At 36.3% G+C, this 17547-nt stretch overlaps 1 protein-coding gene across 3 annotated transcripts in view; it reads right to left on the bottom strand.

The window, feature by feature from the left end:
• The window catches only part of LOC113042226 (partitioning defective 3 homolog), a 407940-nt gene that overhangs the window by 207206 nt on the left and 183187 nt on the right, over window positions 1–17547 (bottom strand). For all 3 annotated transcript variants that reach the window (XM_026200884.1, XM_026200885.1, XM_026200886.1), the window contains 2 exons: window positions 3225–3322; window positions 2167–2250 (listed from right to left, as the gene is read on the bottom strand). In XM_026200884.1, coding sequence (XP_026056669.1) covers window positions 2167–2250; window positions 3225–3322 — 182 coding nt within the window. The remainder of the gene's footprint in view (window positions 1–2166; window positions 2251–3224; window positions 3323–17547) is intronic.

Genomic DNA, 17547 nt, shown 5'->3' with positions numbered 1-17547 from the left:
TCTGGCACTTTCTGAGTGTTTTAGCATCAGAAGAGTGGCCCAGAAGACTCAGCTAGAAGGAGACCACCTGCTCTTGTCCACTGTCTTTAATTGAATAACAGAGCAATCAGGATCCATTTACACTGAGCAATTAGACCCTGCCTTGTTGGTCATGAACGCTGGTCATGTGATGAGATCTCGTTACCAGAGTAATTTTCTGAGATGTCACGCGCCTCACGCTGTTGGCAGAGAGAAGACGCTGGTCATTTTAGAAGCTGACACTCTGAACCCTCGCCATCACCTCCGTGCCCTCTATCAAGATGCTAATGAGTTAACATTCAACACCTCCCACCAATCACACGAGACGAGCTGATGAAGTCGTTACAGACGTGTTGCTGTGGAAGTGTGCCATTGTGTCCGGGTGAGTATAATTGACAGTTCTGATTAGTTATTATCTAAAGTATCAGGTGCGTGACCATTTACAAGCCTGAGATTCGTTCAAGGACAAGACGACAAGGACAAATAACTGCAGAATGGAGCAGAACAAAAAAATATGGAATTCCTTTTAAAGGTATGACCATAAACATTTTTTTTCCCTCTTTTGTTTTCTCTTTCAGATTGTAAATTATTGATAATATGTCTGTATCTCCCCCTTTCCAGTTTGTCTGGATGGATGTTATTTTGTTAAAGACAATAAAAATTTGATCACCAAATTTTTTTATAAAAATTATAAAATAAATAATAATAATAATAATAATAATAATAATAATAATTATTATTATTATTATTATTATTATTATTATTATTATTATTATTATTATTTTCATTATTTTCATTAATTATAATAATAATTTCATTAAAATATACATATTTTTAAATGTCCAATATTTCATTTATTTAGAATCTTGCACAGTGATCTTGCACGTATATATATATGTGTGTGCGTGTGTGTGTGTGTATGTATGTATATATATATATATATATATATATATATATATATATATATATATATATAATATTATTATTATTTTTTTTATATAAACAAGCATCAAACTGGATCTGAAACCTGTGTATTTTCCTGCTTATAAACAGCTCTCTGCAAATCCCTTTACAGTTGTCACTGACTAAAATAGGCCACTATTTCATTCATTTGCACCTTCCTTTCATCATTTCGCTTCTCTTCCCACAGCTGACCTTGGATGTTGTGAATGACCAATAATATGGAAGAGCTTTTAGTCAGATTGGGTGAAGCAGTTTAGACGAATTGACTTGGCCGGATTGAGGCTTTTCCTATTGCAATAAAGCTGCCTAATTTATTCAGCGCCATGCCCCACGTCCCCTTTGTCCTTCTGGAGGGGCGCAGAGTGTTTAGCAGCGTCCCATTCTGTTCTTTCTGTGGCCTTGTTCAGAATCTGAGCTTCTGTAGCTTTGCTTTTATCATCCAGCTGGAGAACGTGGTTATAGAAGTCCACTCGAGAGAGAGAGAGCCGCACTGTCAATACATCCTTGAGGAATGATGAAAAACCAGTTTAAATGAATGTTGCATGCTGGGGAATAAAAGTCAACTTCTGCATAGACACCTTGAGGAAAGCTTCTCGAGATAAGAGAGAAATCTGAAGGATGCAGAGGACACGACTGAGGATTACTCCAAAACACAACAGGTCAGTCTTAAAGGAGCAGTTCATCCAAAAGTCAACATTTTTAAGGTCATCTTAGATGTAGATGACTTTTTTTCTTCAATAAAACTGTAAAGAAGATTTTTAGCTGAAACCGTGGTCCTTGATGATTCATAAAATGCAAGTCAATGGATTACAGGTAAGAATGATGTAAATAATGTTCAGTTTCTTGCACAGACCAGTCGTTTCATAAGTCAGAAGACATGGGGATTCATTTTGTGTTGCCTGATGTGCTTTTCTGACTCTAAAAGTGCCAGTCGCCATTGACTCGCATTTCAGCAATCACCAAAGAGCATGGTTTCAGCTAAAAATTCTGTACTTTTCTACCGAAGAAAAAAGTAACCTTGGGCCATCTTGGGATGGCCGGATGGAGAATAAATTAACAGCAACTATCCCTTTAAGAACAAAACTGCAAGGAAGGAAAAGATTTTAAAAACACGGCCTATGGAATGAGTTGACAATCATAAAATACATTCAGTGAAGAAGACAATGTGGTTTTGTTGAGCTTTACCTTCTGTCTCTGGCACTGAAAGGCACCACGTGGATTCCTAGCGGCCCACCCACATTGGACACCTCAACCGGCTTCAACATTTCACTAGGGACATTGACAAATGAGGACAATGAGAGGAGAAGCAAGAGAAAGAACCAAAGTAAACAAGGAAAAGGCAATACATTAAAAGTTTCGAGCATGGCAGAGCAGCTATGAGCAGCTATGAGCTGCAAGCCCAGCACGAGTCCATCTATAACCCCAGGGGCCATTAAAACACACGGGTCGATGAACGACCCAAACAGACACTTCAATTAAGTGATTAGGATCAGATGGAGGCCTGCAGTGGGCCGCTTCTGGGTTTTTAACAGTCAGGGAGCGCACACTACACCTGTGAGAGAGAAACATATGGCAAGAACACATGGGATAAAGACAGGACAACAAACAGCAGTAAAGAAGATGAGCACATGAACTGATGAGGTCTGTCAAACTGTCATTGCTTCCGGAAAGTTGAAGGCTGGATCAACCAAAAATGTATTAGTACAATGATAAATAAAACTGAAAACAAAACAACATTAATAAAATGGTAACTAAATACCGAAAATAAAATGTAAACACTAGAATATTCTTAGTAGATAGTGATACTATAAAATTATATATATAAAAAAACAGCTCATATGTGATTGGTCAGCAAAAAATTATAGCTCCGCCCCAAACTCTTGCTATTGGTTGAGAGACACACTTTTTAATTAACCTATAAATGTTACTTAAGCTGTTATAAAATGAAAAAAATATCTCAACTATGATACGAAAAATATAAAACAAGTACACATATAAGAATTCAATCTGTTCTAAAAATACATCATATTTTTAGTTGTATGGACTAGTTTTAAAATACTTTTTTGTTGCTACACAGTTTTTCAATGCATGGAAAAAGGCACCCAGTACGGTTTGCTCAATATCTCATTTGTGTTCAGTAGCTTTCTTATTTTTTTGGAGGGAACTCTCTGAGATGTTGTTGGTTGTGAGAATTACAGAAAGCAGATCCCGAATCATTTGTTCATATCCCTGAGAGGACTCACTCGAGTGAAGCTGACTCCACACATGAATCTGCCCGTCCCACCGGCTCTATCCTGCCGTTCCTCCCGTTGCCTGCTCTCTCCTCATCGTCTTCTTCTTCCTGTGGAGCACCAGAGAAACACACTGTGAATCACATCTCACATAAAGCAGCCGATCTCTGGCTGGCTCTAATCGAATTGAGTCACAGATGAGCGTAATGGCTGCTGGTTTAAATCAGAGTGACTGTGAGAGTACGGCCGTGACATCAGAGCGATGGCTGTAATCGATTATTCATATTCAATCAATCAGTCTGGGCTCTGGCCGCACTCAGGTCTGCTGCTAATCGAATAAGAGAAGAGTTGAGTGGATGTGCATTTGTTTCTTACGCTATCCTTATCTAATTTCCATCTCTCTGTCTTTCTATTTCTCAACCCCTTGACACGTCCGATATGTGCAGATGTCATTTACAATTCTTGGAAGAATGTAGAACAATAAGGTCCTGTCAAATAATGGAGGCTGGACTCTCATCAAACATATTGACAGATTGACCACAAAAAGCATGTCAGCTAATATCTTTGAAATGCTCAGTCATGCCGAATAGGAAACAAAAGCCTTCTTTAAGTAGGTTTTATTTTTTGTACTTATATATATATATATATATCAATTTAGGTTTATTTTAGAGAAAAAAACTACTAAAATTGTTATACTAAAATATTGCAATTAAAAAAAAAAGTATTAAAAACATAAAAAATAGAACACTATTTTATATTATATAAAAATGCTGCAAATATAAAGTTAAAAAAAAAAAATTGTTACTTAAAATAAATGTTAACTGAGATCAAATAAAACATATCTGTTGTCTAGTTTTCATGGTTAGGCTGTTGTATAGCACACTGTGACATGCATAATCTAGATTTTATAGCTTTGCATGAGAATAAGATTGACATTTACGAAAATAATCCCATACACCACACTCTGTTATTCATATGTATATACCTATATGATTAAACTGTATATTCAATAAAGCAAACACATAAATAATAATTAATGCGTATGTAAAATAACTGTCCCCTTAATCAAGTTTATCCAATGACAGCTGAATATATTCCACTCGAACCTTTGGCTGTGGATCATTTCTAAAGCCAAGTGAGTGTCTAGACACGGGCGAGAGTCTGCAATGGTTTGTTAGGCACGGATATTAATATTCCAGCGGTCTCACCCTTAACCTTCCCCTCTCACCAAAATGTCAAGCACATCTAAATAAGCGCTTCTCCGTCTTTATATGGAAATGCATTCAGTCTTTTCAGACAGTCACCCTCCACAACACACATCCGCCGCTCTGAAGAGGATGACTGGGGTCCTATTTTCATCTCTCTGTATTTCTCTATTGTTGTAGAGGTTAAAGAATGAGTGGAGGTCATGAAAATTGTATTAGCAAACCTCGGAAAAAGTGGCAGCAGGTCTGTTACCTTATTCTGCTGAAAATGAGTCAATTGCCTCTCCAAACACAGTCGATTCGCTACTCGCCGCCCAATACACTGATTCTTCTGCAGAAATAGCTGGATTTTTGTCTTTATATCACAGTGCTGGGGTGGAAGAGCTCTTAATTATATTTGATCCGGAATATTCAATCAAACCTTGTCATCCACAGCACTGAATTAAGAATTATTGCATCAATTTGGGTCAGATTTCCTAATTTACAGGTGAATACATCTCACTGATTTTAAGTCTGTATATCTGAAATATGATAGCTGATATATTAGCATGACAGCAGAATAGTCTCTGGTGAAATGCAGAAAATTATTTATATTATAATAAGACAATATTATATGTAAATATGTGAGAATATTCTATAATTTTTATGTATATACATATATATATAATGTTTAAAAAAATAAAATAAATAAAAACATAATTAATAAAAAAAGGTAAATAAAAAAACATTTCATGCATTTTCTGATTCTGAATTCAACTTGGGTTTAAAAGTATCTTTAAATACAACGTTTTCAATATTACAATTTTGCATTGCTTTATTTAAACCCAGTTTAATTTTATATTTATTTTCCATTGTCATAATCTATTATTATTATTGTTATTATTATATTTTATCCATTGTGACATTACAATCCAATTCAATTTTGGGTGAAGAATTTTTTTTCTTCTTTTTTTTATAATTACCTATAATTTCAGGTCATTTAATTTTGCATGATCTGGGCATAGTATATTTAAATATTAAATTATATGATTATGGTAGGTTAAATGTTACATCTGTCTTCAAAATGAGCCAGGACTTCTACTGAAATCCCCTAAAAAAATAAAGAGTAATAAGTGGAAACACAACTCTGTAACTATTATTGCAAAATCATAATAAATAAATAAATAAATAAATATATAGAGTATAGGAGAAGTGAAAGTATCATGAGACGTGCAGCTGTGCTGGAGAGTCTCCATTCAGCTGTGAATGCTGCTGTCTGCAGCCAGGGAATGAGCTTATTAGCAGTGAGAAATAAACTAAAACGGCGAGGGCCGTCACATCAGACCCTGAGAGCCTGTGCAGCCGAGTGAGGAGAGCTGAGAGCAGAGAGCGCTCCCTGTCACAAAGTGACTCGCACACAACACAAAGTGTCACTCTGCCTGTGGTGGAGGCAGTAATGATGGACACAGAAACCAGGCTAGACGAGAGATCCTGTGAAAGCTCCTGCATCAGCCCAGCACAGGGGGGAAAGGTCATTCACTGGGCATCCCAGAGGAGAAGATGGACATCAGCTGTAAGGGATGAATCCACCGCTTCATTGCTGATGTGTGAGTGTTTGTGAGTTGGGTGAAGGCCAGAAGCCACTCAGTGCAGCAGTTACAGGAAGCCAGAGGTTACAAAGCTGGCGATTAGACAGACAGTGCATTAGATTATTGTTCCTGGCAGACGCAGGAGGTCGTCACATTGAGAGACTGCTGCCTCGTGAGGAGCTGAAGGGAGAAAGTTTTCCACAGGGAACTCGGATTATAGAAAGAAATGGGTGATGTCTCCAGAATGTGGGATACAATCCAAACAGAGGCCCACCGATGCCTCGCTGAAGGGTTTGAAGGTCACGTCTGTGGAGACAACTGGCGTCTGAGATCCAGATCAACCAGATGAAATCAGGAAGGTGACGGTGGTGTGACGTGACAGAAGAGCTCCGGCCTCTGGGTCTGAGGTCGAATTTACACAGAAACCGCAAGAGTTTGTACTGTTGCTACTTCATTCACAGCCTCAGTTCATCTGATGCATGCTAGTGTAACAGCACACAAAAATAGTGTTTCGGTACGTACCTCAATTTTAAAGTTATGGTTTGTAGGTTTATAGGGAGCCCTGTTACGTTACTATAGTATTAAAGTTTACAGTTAACAACAAATGATTAAATTTAATTGCTATTTATATGTACATGATACAATAATTATAACAGTAAAAAAATTAATAAATAACACGCTAATTGCACATAAATTAGTTTTCCATTAACTTTAAAATTAAGTTTCTACCCTGAAATATAATCACTTAACACGGTGGATGACATAAATTGTTTTAGTGAATTGTCTAATAAAATGAACACTTTGTTTCTTATTCGAAAGTACACAAAGCTTTTATTCATGCATCAACTTAAATAGCATAGACTTAAAGATCAATCTTGGGATCTAAGATATTGATTCATTGAAATAAAGATACAATATCAAAAAGCTTTGGTAAAAAATGCATATACAGCAGTTACACCACTGATGCACAGTGAACAGAAAACAGCAGTTCCAGTTTTCAGTCTAAGGTTAACACAATATGAACCCTAAACTGGAAGAAATGAACATGTATCCAAAACTTTAAGATGTTTTTGTTTTTCTGAACTAGATTTGGCAACATTTGGCATTCATTAAAGTTTTATTTCTGACACTTAATAGACAGTTAAATGCATATTCAAGTGCAAAACTGCATATTTCATTGAGTTGTTTTGTGTTGTGTTTGATAAATAATCAGTAGGCTAATGATAAGCTGCAAAGTGGAGTTTATGTGAGACTGCTACAAAAGCAAACACAATTCTTTTCCATTCTCTCTCACCAATGTTCTCAGGAATAGATGGATTTTGGAGGGAGAATATCTTTAAATCTATACACAAACATACAGCTTTGCGTTTTTAACCCAAGACTGACCGAAGGACTATTTTCTTGTCCAGCGTAAAGTGCTGGAAATGTACCGTAAAGAAAATATAAGGAAGCGGCCAATTTTTACAGAGTCTCTCAAACAATGACTATCCAAATATTTACGATGTCCAATAATAGTGACCTGACTCCAGTTCCTGACTACGTACAAAAGTTGGTAATTACCTCCAGCGAAACACACCCAAAAAACAACACGGAAAAAGCCAAACATAACAAATTAGTCTGGCGTGAGAAACACTGCAACTGCCTGTAACTTGTCTTGTTGGAGGAACTAGTGAACCTTATGAGGAGCCGTTGTGGTTAGCAGGTGATAACTTAAACCCAATGAGTTTGTATAATGTGGAGCATTCAAGACAATAAAGAAATGGACAAATCAAGGTCAAGAGCCAAAGAGTACTCAAAAAATAGGCGATCTCCAAAAAAATAGAGATGAAAGCCCTAGTGCGGGCGCCACAATGTGCCATTATACTACATCTGTCCCTCAGAGGCAACTCCTATTACCTCAATTAGACTTTTAAAAGAATTAGACTGAGTTAATTGAACGTGACTTGGGTTTTTCACATCTTTCTTTCAAACACAGGGTCACTTCATCCCACAGTTAAACAAAATCTCCATTACAACAGTCAATGGATCACACTACTCATCATTTTCGAGACGCTTATTTGTATTTGTGTTGGGGAAACAAATGCTAAAAGGACCTAAATGATGACTAAAGTCATTACCGGACATAAAGCTGAGCCACAACAGTAATCTACTTATACGAACACTATCCCACTGCGCTTGGCTGGTGCCACTGTTTACTTGGAGTGTCAAATGAAAAAATATAGCCCATTTGGTATAGACATTCAATACACTTATCATGTCACAGGAGATATTAACAGGCGACTGTAAAATCCATAAATGCACGCCTCGTAATATGTCTGTCATCTTGCGCATTGATTAAATCTTAGATTAACTTGTTTTTCATTCAAGGATTTTTCATGTCCTCAATATGGATAAAATAATCTACACATCAACAACAAACAAACATCAGCAAAGCAACAAAGAGAAGCTATAATTGCAAAAATTAATCTTTATTCATCATTGTTTAAAAGAAAGACTTGTTGACTGGAAGTAAATCGAATTTAATTGATTTTTACTACTAAGCACTGTGACCAGTGTTGGGGAAAGTTACTTTTTAAAGTAATACATTACAATATTGTGTTACTCCCTAAAAAGTAACTAGTAGTGTTACTTTTTTTATGGAAAGTGATGCATCACGTTGCTTTTTCCTCATTTACGCTGGAATTGGTTGTCTGTGTTTATTTCTTTTATTAATTTTTTTGGCAAGTTACTTTGAAAAGCAAAGCATTAAAATATTGTGTTACTCTCTAAAAAGTGATGTTAAAAAATTGTGTTACTTACATTTTACGGGAAAGTGAAACATTATTTTATGTTTGCATTGCTTTTTCTCATCTGTCCTGTGCTTGCTTTGTTTGTTTTTAAAATTGAAAGTTATTTTTTGGGAAGTTACTTTCAAAAGTAATGCATTACAATTTTGTGTTACTAAATTTTTGTGTCCTTTTTTGTGAAAAGTAAAGCGTTACATTACTTTTGTGTTACTTTTTCACCTGGGCTGCTTGTTTGTTTTTAATATTAAAAAAGTTATATTTTTTAGAAAATGTAAAAGCCATTTTAAACCAAAAGTGAAATGAATTTGAATAGGAAGAACTTCTACACTCTTCAGATTAGTATGGTTGTTTGAATTGGATCACTGAAGGTCAGCATCAAAGACATTGATTAATAAAAAGACATAAAATGCATGGGATCCAGTATATTTGTGTTATTTAACATTTCATCATTGCAGCTTTTTGTTCGTTTGGAGAAATACTGAACCTGTTTTTGTGCAGGTGAGCTGAGTAAATGCATGTTCACATTCACGTTAGATCTTCAGTAAGCATCATGTTCACCCTGCACTCATTCACGATTTCCCTCAACATGAAGACAGGAGAGCTGTCAGTCAATACATGACATACTTAATACTTATTTGAAAATGTAACAGATATTTTCTTGGAAATTTAAACGTAATGCATTTTTTGCATAACTTTATTAGTTACTTGAAAGAAGTAATCTGATTACATAACTAGCATTCAAAAACATGGTTTATCACAGAATGGCCGAATAACTTTATACCAGAGTTTTGTTTTGTGACAGCGGTATGATTCTTCTCAACAGCCTTACCCTCTGTAATATGACATATATTTCAGCTGCAGCATCTCTCCAGCAATTATTATCTGTCTCCTGTGGAAATCGGCTCAGCTGTTTGGCGAGAGATGAGAGCTCTGTCAGTGTGTGTCAAGCTCACGGTGCACCTCTGCTGAGCGAGCCGGTAATATTTCTACCTTTTGAGCTCATGTTCAGACACTTTCATATTCCCCTGTAATGGCACCTCTGGGTCAAGAAGGAGACTTCAAGGAGAGATGTACTCGTTCTGGGCCAGCAAGGAGTGAGTCAGCTTATCTACTGCTTTTATTTCAGACAAAACAAGCTCAGCACTTGAAATAAGATGTGTTCCCCCTTTTATTCTTCTTTTTTAATTCATTGATTTTTCTGCTTTTAGCAGTTCTGTTCAGTGCTGAAAGTCTCATAAAGAGCTCTAGCATTGCACAGAACTAGTTTTTGTCCTTTTTAATGTATTTCTTTGATATTTAACTACATTTACTTTTCATATAAACATGCATTGATGTTTTTCAGAATTAAAATCTCCATATATAGACTATGTTTATATAATGCATATAGGTATATGGATGCATGTGCATGTTTATGTAAGTGTAACACACACACACACATGCGCGAAAACTGATATTTATATATCATCATCATATGACGTCCTATATTTCATATATTATAATTCAAAACATGTGCATATTATATACATTTTGAGTGTTAAGAACCAAAAAACAACAACATATTTTACTAAAACACAAAACAAAACATCAAAAAGAAAAGAAAAAGATCAACATAAAAAGCAAAACAAAAGAAAACACTCAAAAATGAGCCTCAGAAACAGACTTGGCGATCAGTATATCTGAATGCTCATAAACAAATCAGGCAGCAGTTGAAATCTGGCATCCTGTAATCAAATGAGCAAAGTTTTATTTCCACCGCTGCATTTCAGCTCTTATTTCCCCGCACTTAAATCAACACAGACACCAGCGCCTGTAAACCTGTCTCCCCTTTGTTTTTTAAGTCACCGCTAATGGTGTATAAAAGTTTGGCTCGGCCGAGGATTACTTTGAGCAAATTAAAGGCAAACAGGTTCTTAATGCTATTAAGTAAATTAAATCAGATGCGTGAACTAATTCACATTTGTCTAGATCAAGGAGAGCAGAATTTCGCCAGAGTGACCCGCAGTGGGACACGGGACTCATGTCAATGTCCCTCTCTCTCTCGCTCTCCCGCTCAGTCACCGAATGCATCATCTGTCAGTTGTGATTTCATACACGCACAGGCATATTTATCAATGCCACAGCACGCTTCGGTAGGGCTGCAGTATCGTTAAATTGCTCTTTTATTAAATTAGGTCGGCTAATTATGAGGGTTTAAATCAATCATTTAGTCAATAATAAAACCTAAAGCAGCCAGTGCCTTTAACTGGCATGCCTTCATCAATAACCACAGGCAGGAATACTTTCTCATATCCCACACTGAGGTTTAAGAGCACATGAATTATTGAAAATCAAGTTATCACTGCCTGCTTTTGTCTGGGAACACTTTTGAAGTGATTTGTTGGTTTAGTCAGAGTTGTTCTCTTTGTGAGGATGTCCAATGATATAGTGACAACAAAATCACAAGACCATGAGCATATCCCCAGTATTCAGTGACTGACATGTTATAACAAATCTTAAATAATGTTTCTTAAAGAATAATTGATTAAAAAATAATAATAATAATTGATGATGATTTATAAAAAAAACAATATAGGAATATAATTAGTTAAATATATATATATATATATATATATATATATATATATATATATATATATATATATATATATATATATATATATATATATATATATATATATATATACACAAATTAACCCTAATAATATTAATAAATTATTAAATATTTTTTCAAATGTATTTATTTAAAAAAGATTAAATAATGTATTATTTATAAATAATAATATATTATTTAAAATAACTTAAATAATTGTTAAAATAATAAATAAATACAACACTCCACACACACAGACACACACAAATACAGTTATAATAAATGAACATATTAACATCTGTATCATTAATTATTATTTAAAATTATTTAATTTATATAACTTTAGTTTATTTAACAGTACTTTACATCCATATAGCATGGTATTTAAATAGTATTTCTAACACATCATGCTATTATTCTTGGTAGAGTTATGGCAGGAAATTGCATTCTGACAGTACCATGTCAAACAATCATGGTGATACCATGGTACAGTAAGACTAAAGACTCATGTGACTTAAAAGTTAGGCCGAAGCACACTCTCCTGATATAGAAACAGATGGCTAAAGCTACAGTACCTCTGCAATGCCTTGAGCTGCACATCTCACACACTCACGACTGCTTTTCCATGATTAATCATAATTTAGAGGTGATTAAGAGGGAGGATCGTCCCACTAACTCCGTATGGAGCTATTAATCTGGCTCTAAGCCATGAAGGTCACTGAGCATATGTGTGATTACAAAAAGCAACAAAAACCTGAGCTCATAAAGACATTAGCAGAGATTGTAGGAAAAAGTGGAAACAGAACAGCAATTTCAAGAGTACAGCAGAGGTTCAGAGTTTGTTTTACAGAGGTATAGAACACCTGGAGAGAGCTGGCCATTAGCATCAACTTCTGCTCAGCCACGATGTTTTAAACTTCATGTTGTGTTGTGGTCATTTTGACCTGGAGAGGATTGGTCTTCTCCTGAAATTGCTAGTTAATGTTATCGGATTGGACTGAAACTTTTGGTTTGACATCGCTCACAGGATATAACAACTTCCACCAACAAAAATAAATAAATAAACAAATAACAATAATAATAATAAACCAAATATATATATATATGTATGTATTTTTAGTTCTTTTATACAGACGTGACAACAGTATACAAACTGTATTCAGTGTCTAATGTAATGTGACTAATGTAATTAGTAATTAATTTCCCTCAGATTGTGCAAAAAGTGATAGGAAATATAAAGATTAAATCTGTGAACTGGTGAACAAACCAGTGTATTACATGACAAATATGGAATCAGTCACTCAGAATGTACTTTTAATAATGTTAAAATGATTTCATATTTATGCATTATATTTAATATTTATGCAGAGAGACGCCGCCCACACACTCTTCTGATTGGCTGTGATTTATTTATTTATTTTAAATCTTATTACATACATAGTGTCTGGTTAGAACATGGTATTCCCAGTCAAAGAATGACCAACCTATAAACAATGCTAATAAATTTCTCGTTATGCTATATTATCACCTAAAATCTTGGATTCAATCTTTTTTTTTTTTATCAACTTTCAATCAGCACTGATTCCAGACAAAAACTGAGGTGCATCAATCAGATAATTGAACCCATGATCAATCGGTTACAAAAAGAAAGACAAAACCTGCTCTGATTAAAAAAAAAAAAAAACTAAGTAGCAAAAAGATGCTTGATGAACCTAATTTTGGGAGTTCATCACAATGGATTTGATTAATCAGATTGTTTGCAGCCCTTTGCATTCACTTGCGCTATGATCTCCTGTTTTCCAGAGCTGAAGGGTTTGTGTGTGGTCTACAGTCTTTCTTCTGGAGTTCTGGAAGTGGGATCAGAGGAGGCCGCTGGATGTGTGCGTTTTCCTGGACTCAATGAGACAAGTTAATTGATGGGAACGTACAGCTGGCAGCGTCTGAATCCAGTGAATGACAGAGAGGGAACATGGATATTAATTCCTTTGTGTAAATGGCCAAAACATAGCTATTACCAAACTCAATACAATTCACAAGATTTCTTTCAGCCCATTTCTGTGTTCAGACTGCAAGACAAAAGGTCAATGAACATTAGCATTAGCTGTGTTTCCTGACATATTTTGGCAAAACTCAGCAAGAATGACTATTATTCTTTCGGTATTGTTTCAATCGGAGTGGGAAGTCATGTCGACGGCGTTCCCTTCTCTTACAAAAACGCCATGACACTGCTAACCTTCTTATCCAAATGTTTGCACTCACTTGCACCTCGGTTCATGACAGGATAAGGCCCTTTCATTGGCTACATTGTGAAGCCGGGGCCAACAATTGAAATGGGACAGCTTTTATATTCCAAGACAATACAAATCCAGACTTGCTATTCCCACTTGAAAAGCCCATATGCCAAAAGTAACACATCCAGCATTTGAGCAGAAATTTGAATGAAGGAAAGAACAAACACAGGAAAGCGTGGAGCGGAGAAGCACGTCAGCGAGTTTGCACTAAGCTTTTTCTTTTATAGAATAAACATTGCTGATTGTCTTTCCCTCCACATTCTGCTGCGAGACAGATCTCTGATATATTGACAGCCTGGGCTACCTGCTGTATTTTTAGACCAATCACAAAAGCATCAGTCAGGTTCAAAGGTGCAACCATCCAAGACATCCTCCCACTCTAGAGTCTGTTCCACTAGGAGAGAACGGGGGAAAGTCTTTGAAGCACACCAGAATTCATATGAAGCAGAAAGCAATAACTCAAAGTACCACAGCAGGTCCAACAAGAAGTCAGCCTTAAGACAAAACTCCATGAAGTCTTAAAATATACACAAACAAGGAAAAAAATGAGTAGAAAATCCTGTTATAATAAATTATAATACTATAAATTACAAGACAATGCAACTGTTTTATGACATGATATGATAAATGATATGATATGTGATATGACGATTTTATGTATGTATGCATTCATTTTTTAGTATTCCTGTAGCTCAATTGGTAGAGCATTGCGTTATCAAGCACAACATGATAGGCAAAAATTGATACCCTGAATGCACTGTAAGTTGCTTTGGATAAAAGCGTCTGCTAAATGCATACAATTTATTTAATTTTAATTTTAATTTTAATTTTAATTTTAATTTTAATTTTAATTTTAATTTTAATTTTAATTAATTAACTTTCTTAATCCAAAAACTAGTTTTGATGTCATCGATATCACAATATTAATGATTTAGTCATCAAATATATTTTCATGACAGACTTTTATTTTGAATATTGTTATTCATGACTTTTAATCTGGCGCTTGAGGGACAGCTGGTCGGGCTTTCAATCATTTCACAGAACTGAACACTGGCAAAGGCCTCATACTGGTGGGAACGAAGTCTTCAACGAAAATAACAGCATGTGACGCACGATTTACTTCTGAACAGCATCTACTGATGCATATTCATCCCTGCATTCATTCCGCTTCACCTGCGGACAGCCAGGTTATGGAACTGAGGGACTCCCCGCTCTATGGAAACAAGTAAGCCCACCATGAGGTCCTCATCCTGCAGAGATCAATTTGTGAGTGATTTCATTTCCCACAGAAAGAAATAAGCAGACAGACCTTCCACTCAGCCTGCATCTGCATTTCACTCCTTCCTGTCAATTTGTAGATGGCCACCGCAGACCTGCATTCAGAAACAGCTCCTTCTGCTTTTCTTCGCCACTCATGCAAATCAAATGCTTTTCTCTTTTCTCTAAATGGGCAGAAGGACTCCTCCTGGCTTCCATTCACAGATGTAGAGCTGCTTACAGTTGGCCATATTCCTATGGCAACTTAAAAGCATTACGCTCTAATGGAAGCAATAAAAGAACGCAAGCGACCCGTTGGTACGAAGGACACGGACACTGTGGAGTGGACTCATTTGAGACAAATGACTTGAAGCAAAGGAGACACTCACAATATGAACTGGGACCGAGAGTAGAAAACTGCAAAAAATAAATAAAAAACACGCAAATAGGAATGAATTATTCAGGAAGGCTGGGAAATCGGATACTGACAGTCTCCAAAGTCTATCTTCCACCTCATCGCGTAGCTGTCATCCAAATAAATGGCACTAGAGCATTTAGTCTAATATGTGTGGAAGAACACAGTCCTCTTAGCTTTCAAAAATGTGTGAATTTTTAAGACCCTTTGCTATTTGCGTAAACCGTGACACGTCTTCCCTCAATAACCCCCATTTCCAGGTGTTGAGCGCTTGGCTGGAGAGAGCAAGAAAGGGAGATGCCACTTAACGCCAAAATTGTCTTTTAAAGGAAGTTGTCTGTTACAAATGCAAAACCTTTGATGGATGTTAGCGCTTTTCAAGCATGGCTAACTCCCGCAGTCCATCAACAACCGAGCTTGGATCAAGTCCAGTTTATTTGTGGAGAATTGCCTTGTTTTACTTTCATTCACAGTTTGTTGCGCTTTAGTCATTTGCATCGCCTCTGACAGATCTAATATCAGTAGCATAACCCCACTTCTTGATTTGCCTCGCAGCTTTCGTACACCTCTTCGTACGATTCCCCACCTCGGATGTGCCCTTAGTGTAACAGCAGTTTTCACCACAGTGGGGTTCCAAATTCCCCAAAGTCATTATTGTCTCCTGCTAAGTTGCCCCAGCCTGCTATGATTTGTGGGTAATGAGCTGGCAACCGGGCCTAGGATCAATTATTCTCACTGAGAGAGTGATTTCTCACTCTGTAGAGCAGAGCACAAAGTGCACTCACTAATTCTAATCAGGACATAACACACTCATAATCACCCGAGCAGAAATAGAAGAGTGGCTGAAAGGAAAGAAAGAACATAAATAATGGTGAAATATGAACAGGATTGCATTGTTGTGGGGGACTGACTCACGGTTACAGGTAAAGGAAGATGTGCTTTGTGTTTTGTCAGCATGACAGGTGCAAAGAGTTTCACACCATGCCAAAGATAGAGAAGCATCCTTTATTGATCCCTGAGGGAAAATTCTGCATGATTGCATAAAACAGGGACTGATTAGATCATGTTGTTCAGTCAGAAATTTGAATATAGATAGAGAAGCTAGAAAAGAGGATTGATATAAAAAATGTGAACTTTCGCAAGCAACTCTGAGCTGAGTTGTCTCAAAGTTAACATTGTAACGGCATTCATGAAACCTGATTCTGATAGGCTGCTCACAATGAGGTTGTCTTTTGGGTTTTTACCAGTAGAAACTCCTAATCGACCACTGTACCACAAGTTTGATCATGTGACTTTCACTGTCACTCTCATTGGTAGTTGCCACATTGCATTGTTCATCATTGCATAAAGTTTTTCAATTTTGCTGCATCACCAATGATCACTGTTCCTTGTGTTGCCTAATTCTTGTAACCCAGATATACTGCTTTGTTGCTACAAATTGCTTTCCTTTACAAAAGAAGTGTGGGGAAACTATTTTATGCTAAGACAATGACATGGCAAAAGCAAATAATATCTTGGACTAGAAAGTCAATGGATAGAGAACGAAAGCAACAACAGCAGTCATTTCTTCAAACTCATATCGTCTCGTCTCTTTCTCTAATGCCATGCTTTGTGGTGAAAGTAAATCCCAAAATGCCACTTTCTCATGTATAAATGAGATAAGAGACATATATCTCGACTAGCCACAGAGCTCAGTCCACTTCAAAAGAGAGAGAGATTATGACCGAATGCTTCTGGACTGATCGAAAAAAGTCTGCAGTGAGCACAAAAAAAGGTACAAAATGCATAGCTGATATCTGTAAAAGCTTGCATCTTAATATAGCTTTCCTTTGGCTGTTCTATTCAGAGCCAAGCAATTGTTCTCATAGTTCAGGCAGACCAAAGAACTTTCCAGACTGTTTGATCCATTAGAAATGCGGATGTCAGTGAGAAAGTTTGGTGGTCTATTATGATGTAAGACATTAATTTATGCAACCAAGGAGCCAGAATTAGGACACAAAACAGCCTTGAATAAATCTGCATTAGATATAGTAGTAGGACATATAGGGGACAGCTCCAGGAGTAACCTGATAGAGTTTGAGCTGACAACTTTCCAGTTCTCCGCTTTAAGCTTTATTGCAACACCACACCAGATTGGTGACTAGGAAGTTGACCCATTTTAAGTGTCCGAATAATTATTTGAAATAAAACAGTACAATAGATCATCTACTATTATTTACCAAG

The sequence above is a fragment of the Carassius auratus genome, chromosome 24, assembly GCF_003368295.1.
Source record: "Carassius auratus strain Wakin chromosome 24, ASM336829v1, whole genome shotgun sequence".
NCBI lineage: Eukaryota > Metazoa > Chordata > Actinopteri > Cypriniformes > Cyprinidae > Carassius > Carassius auratus.
Note: the sequence above shows the minus strand (reverse complement) of the source record. Positions and strands in the feature narration are given on the sequence as shown.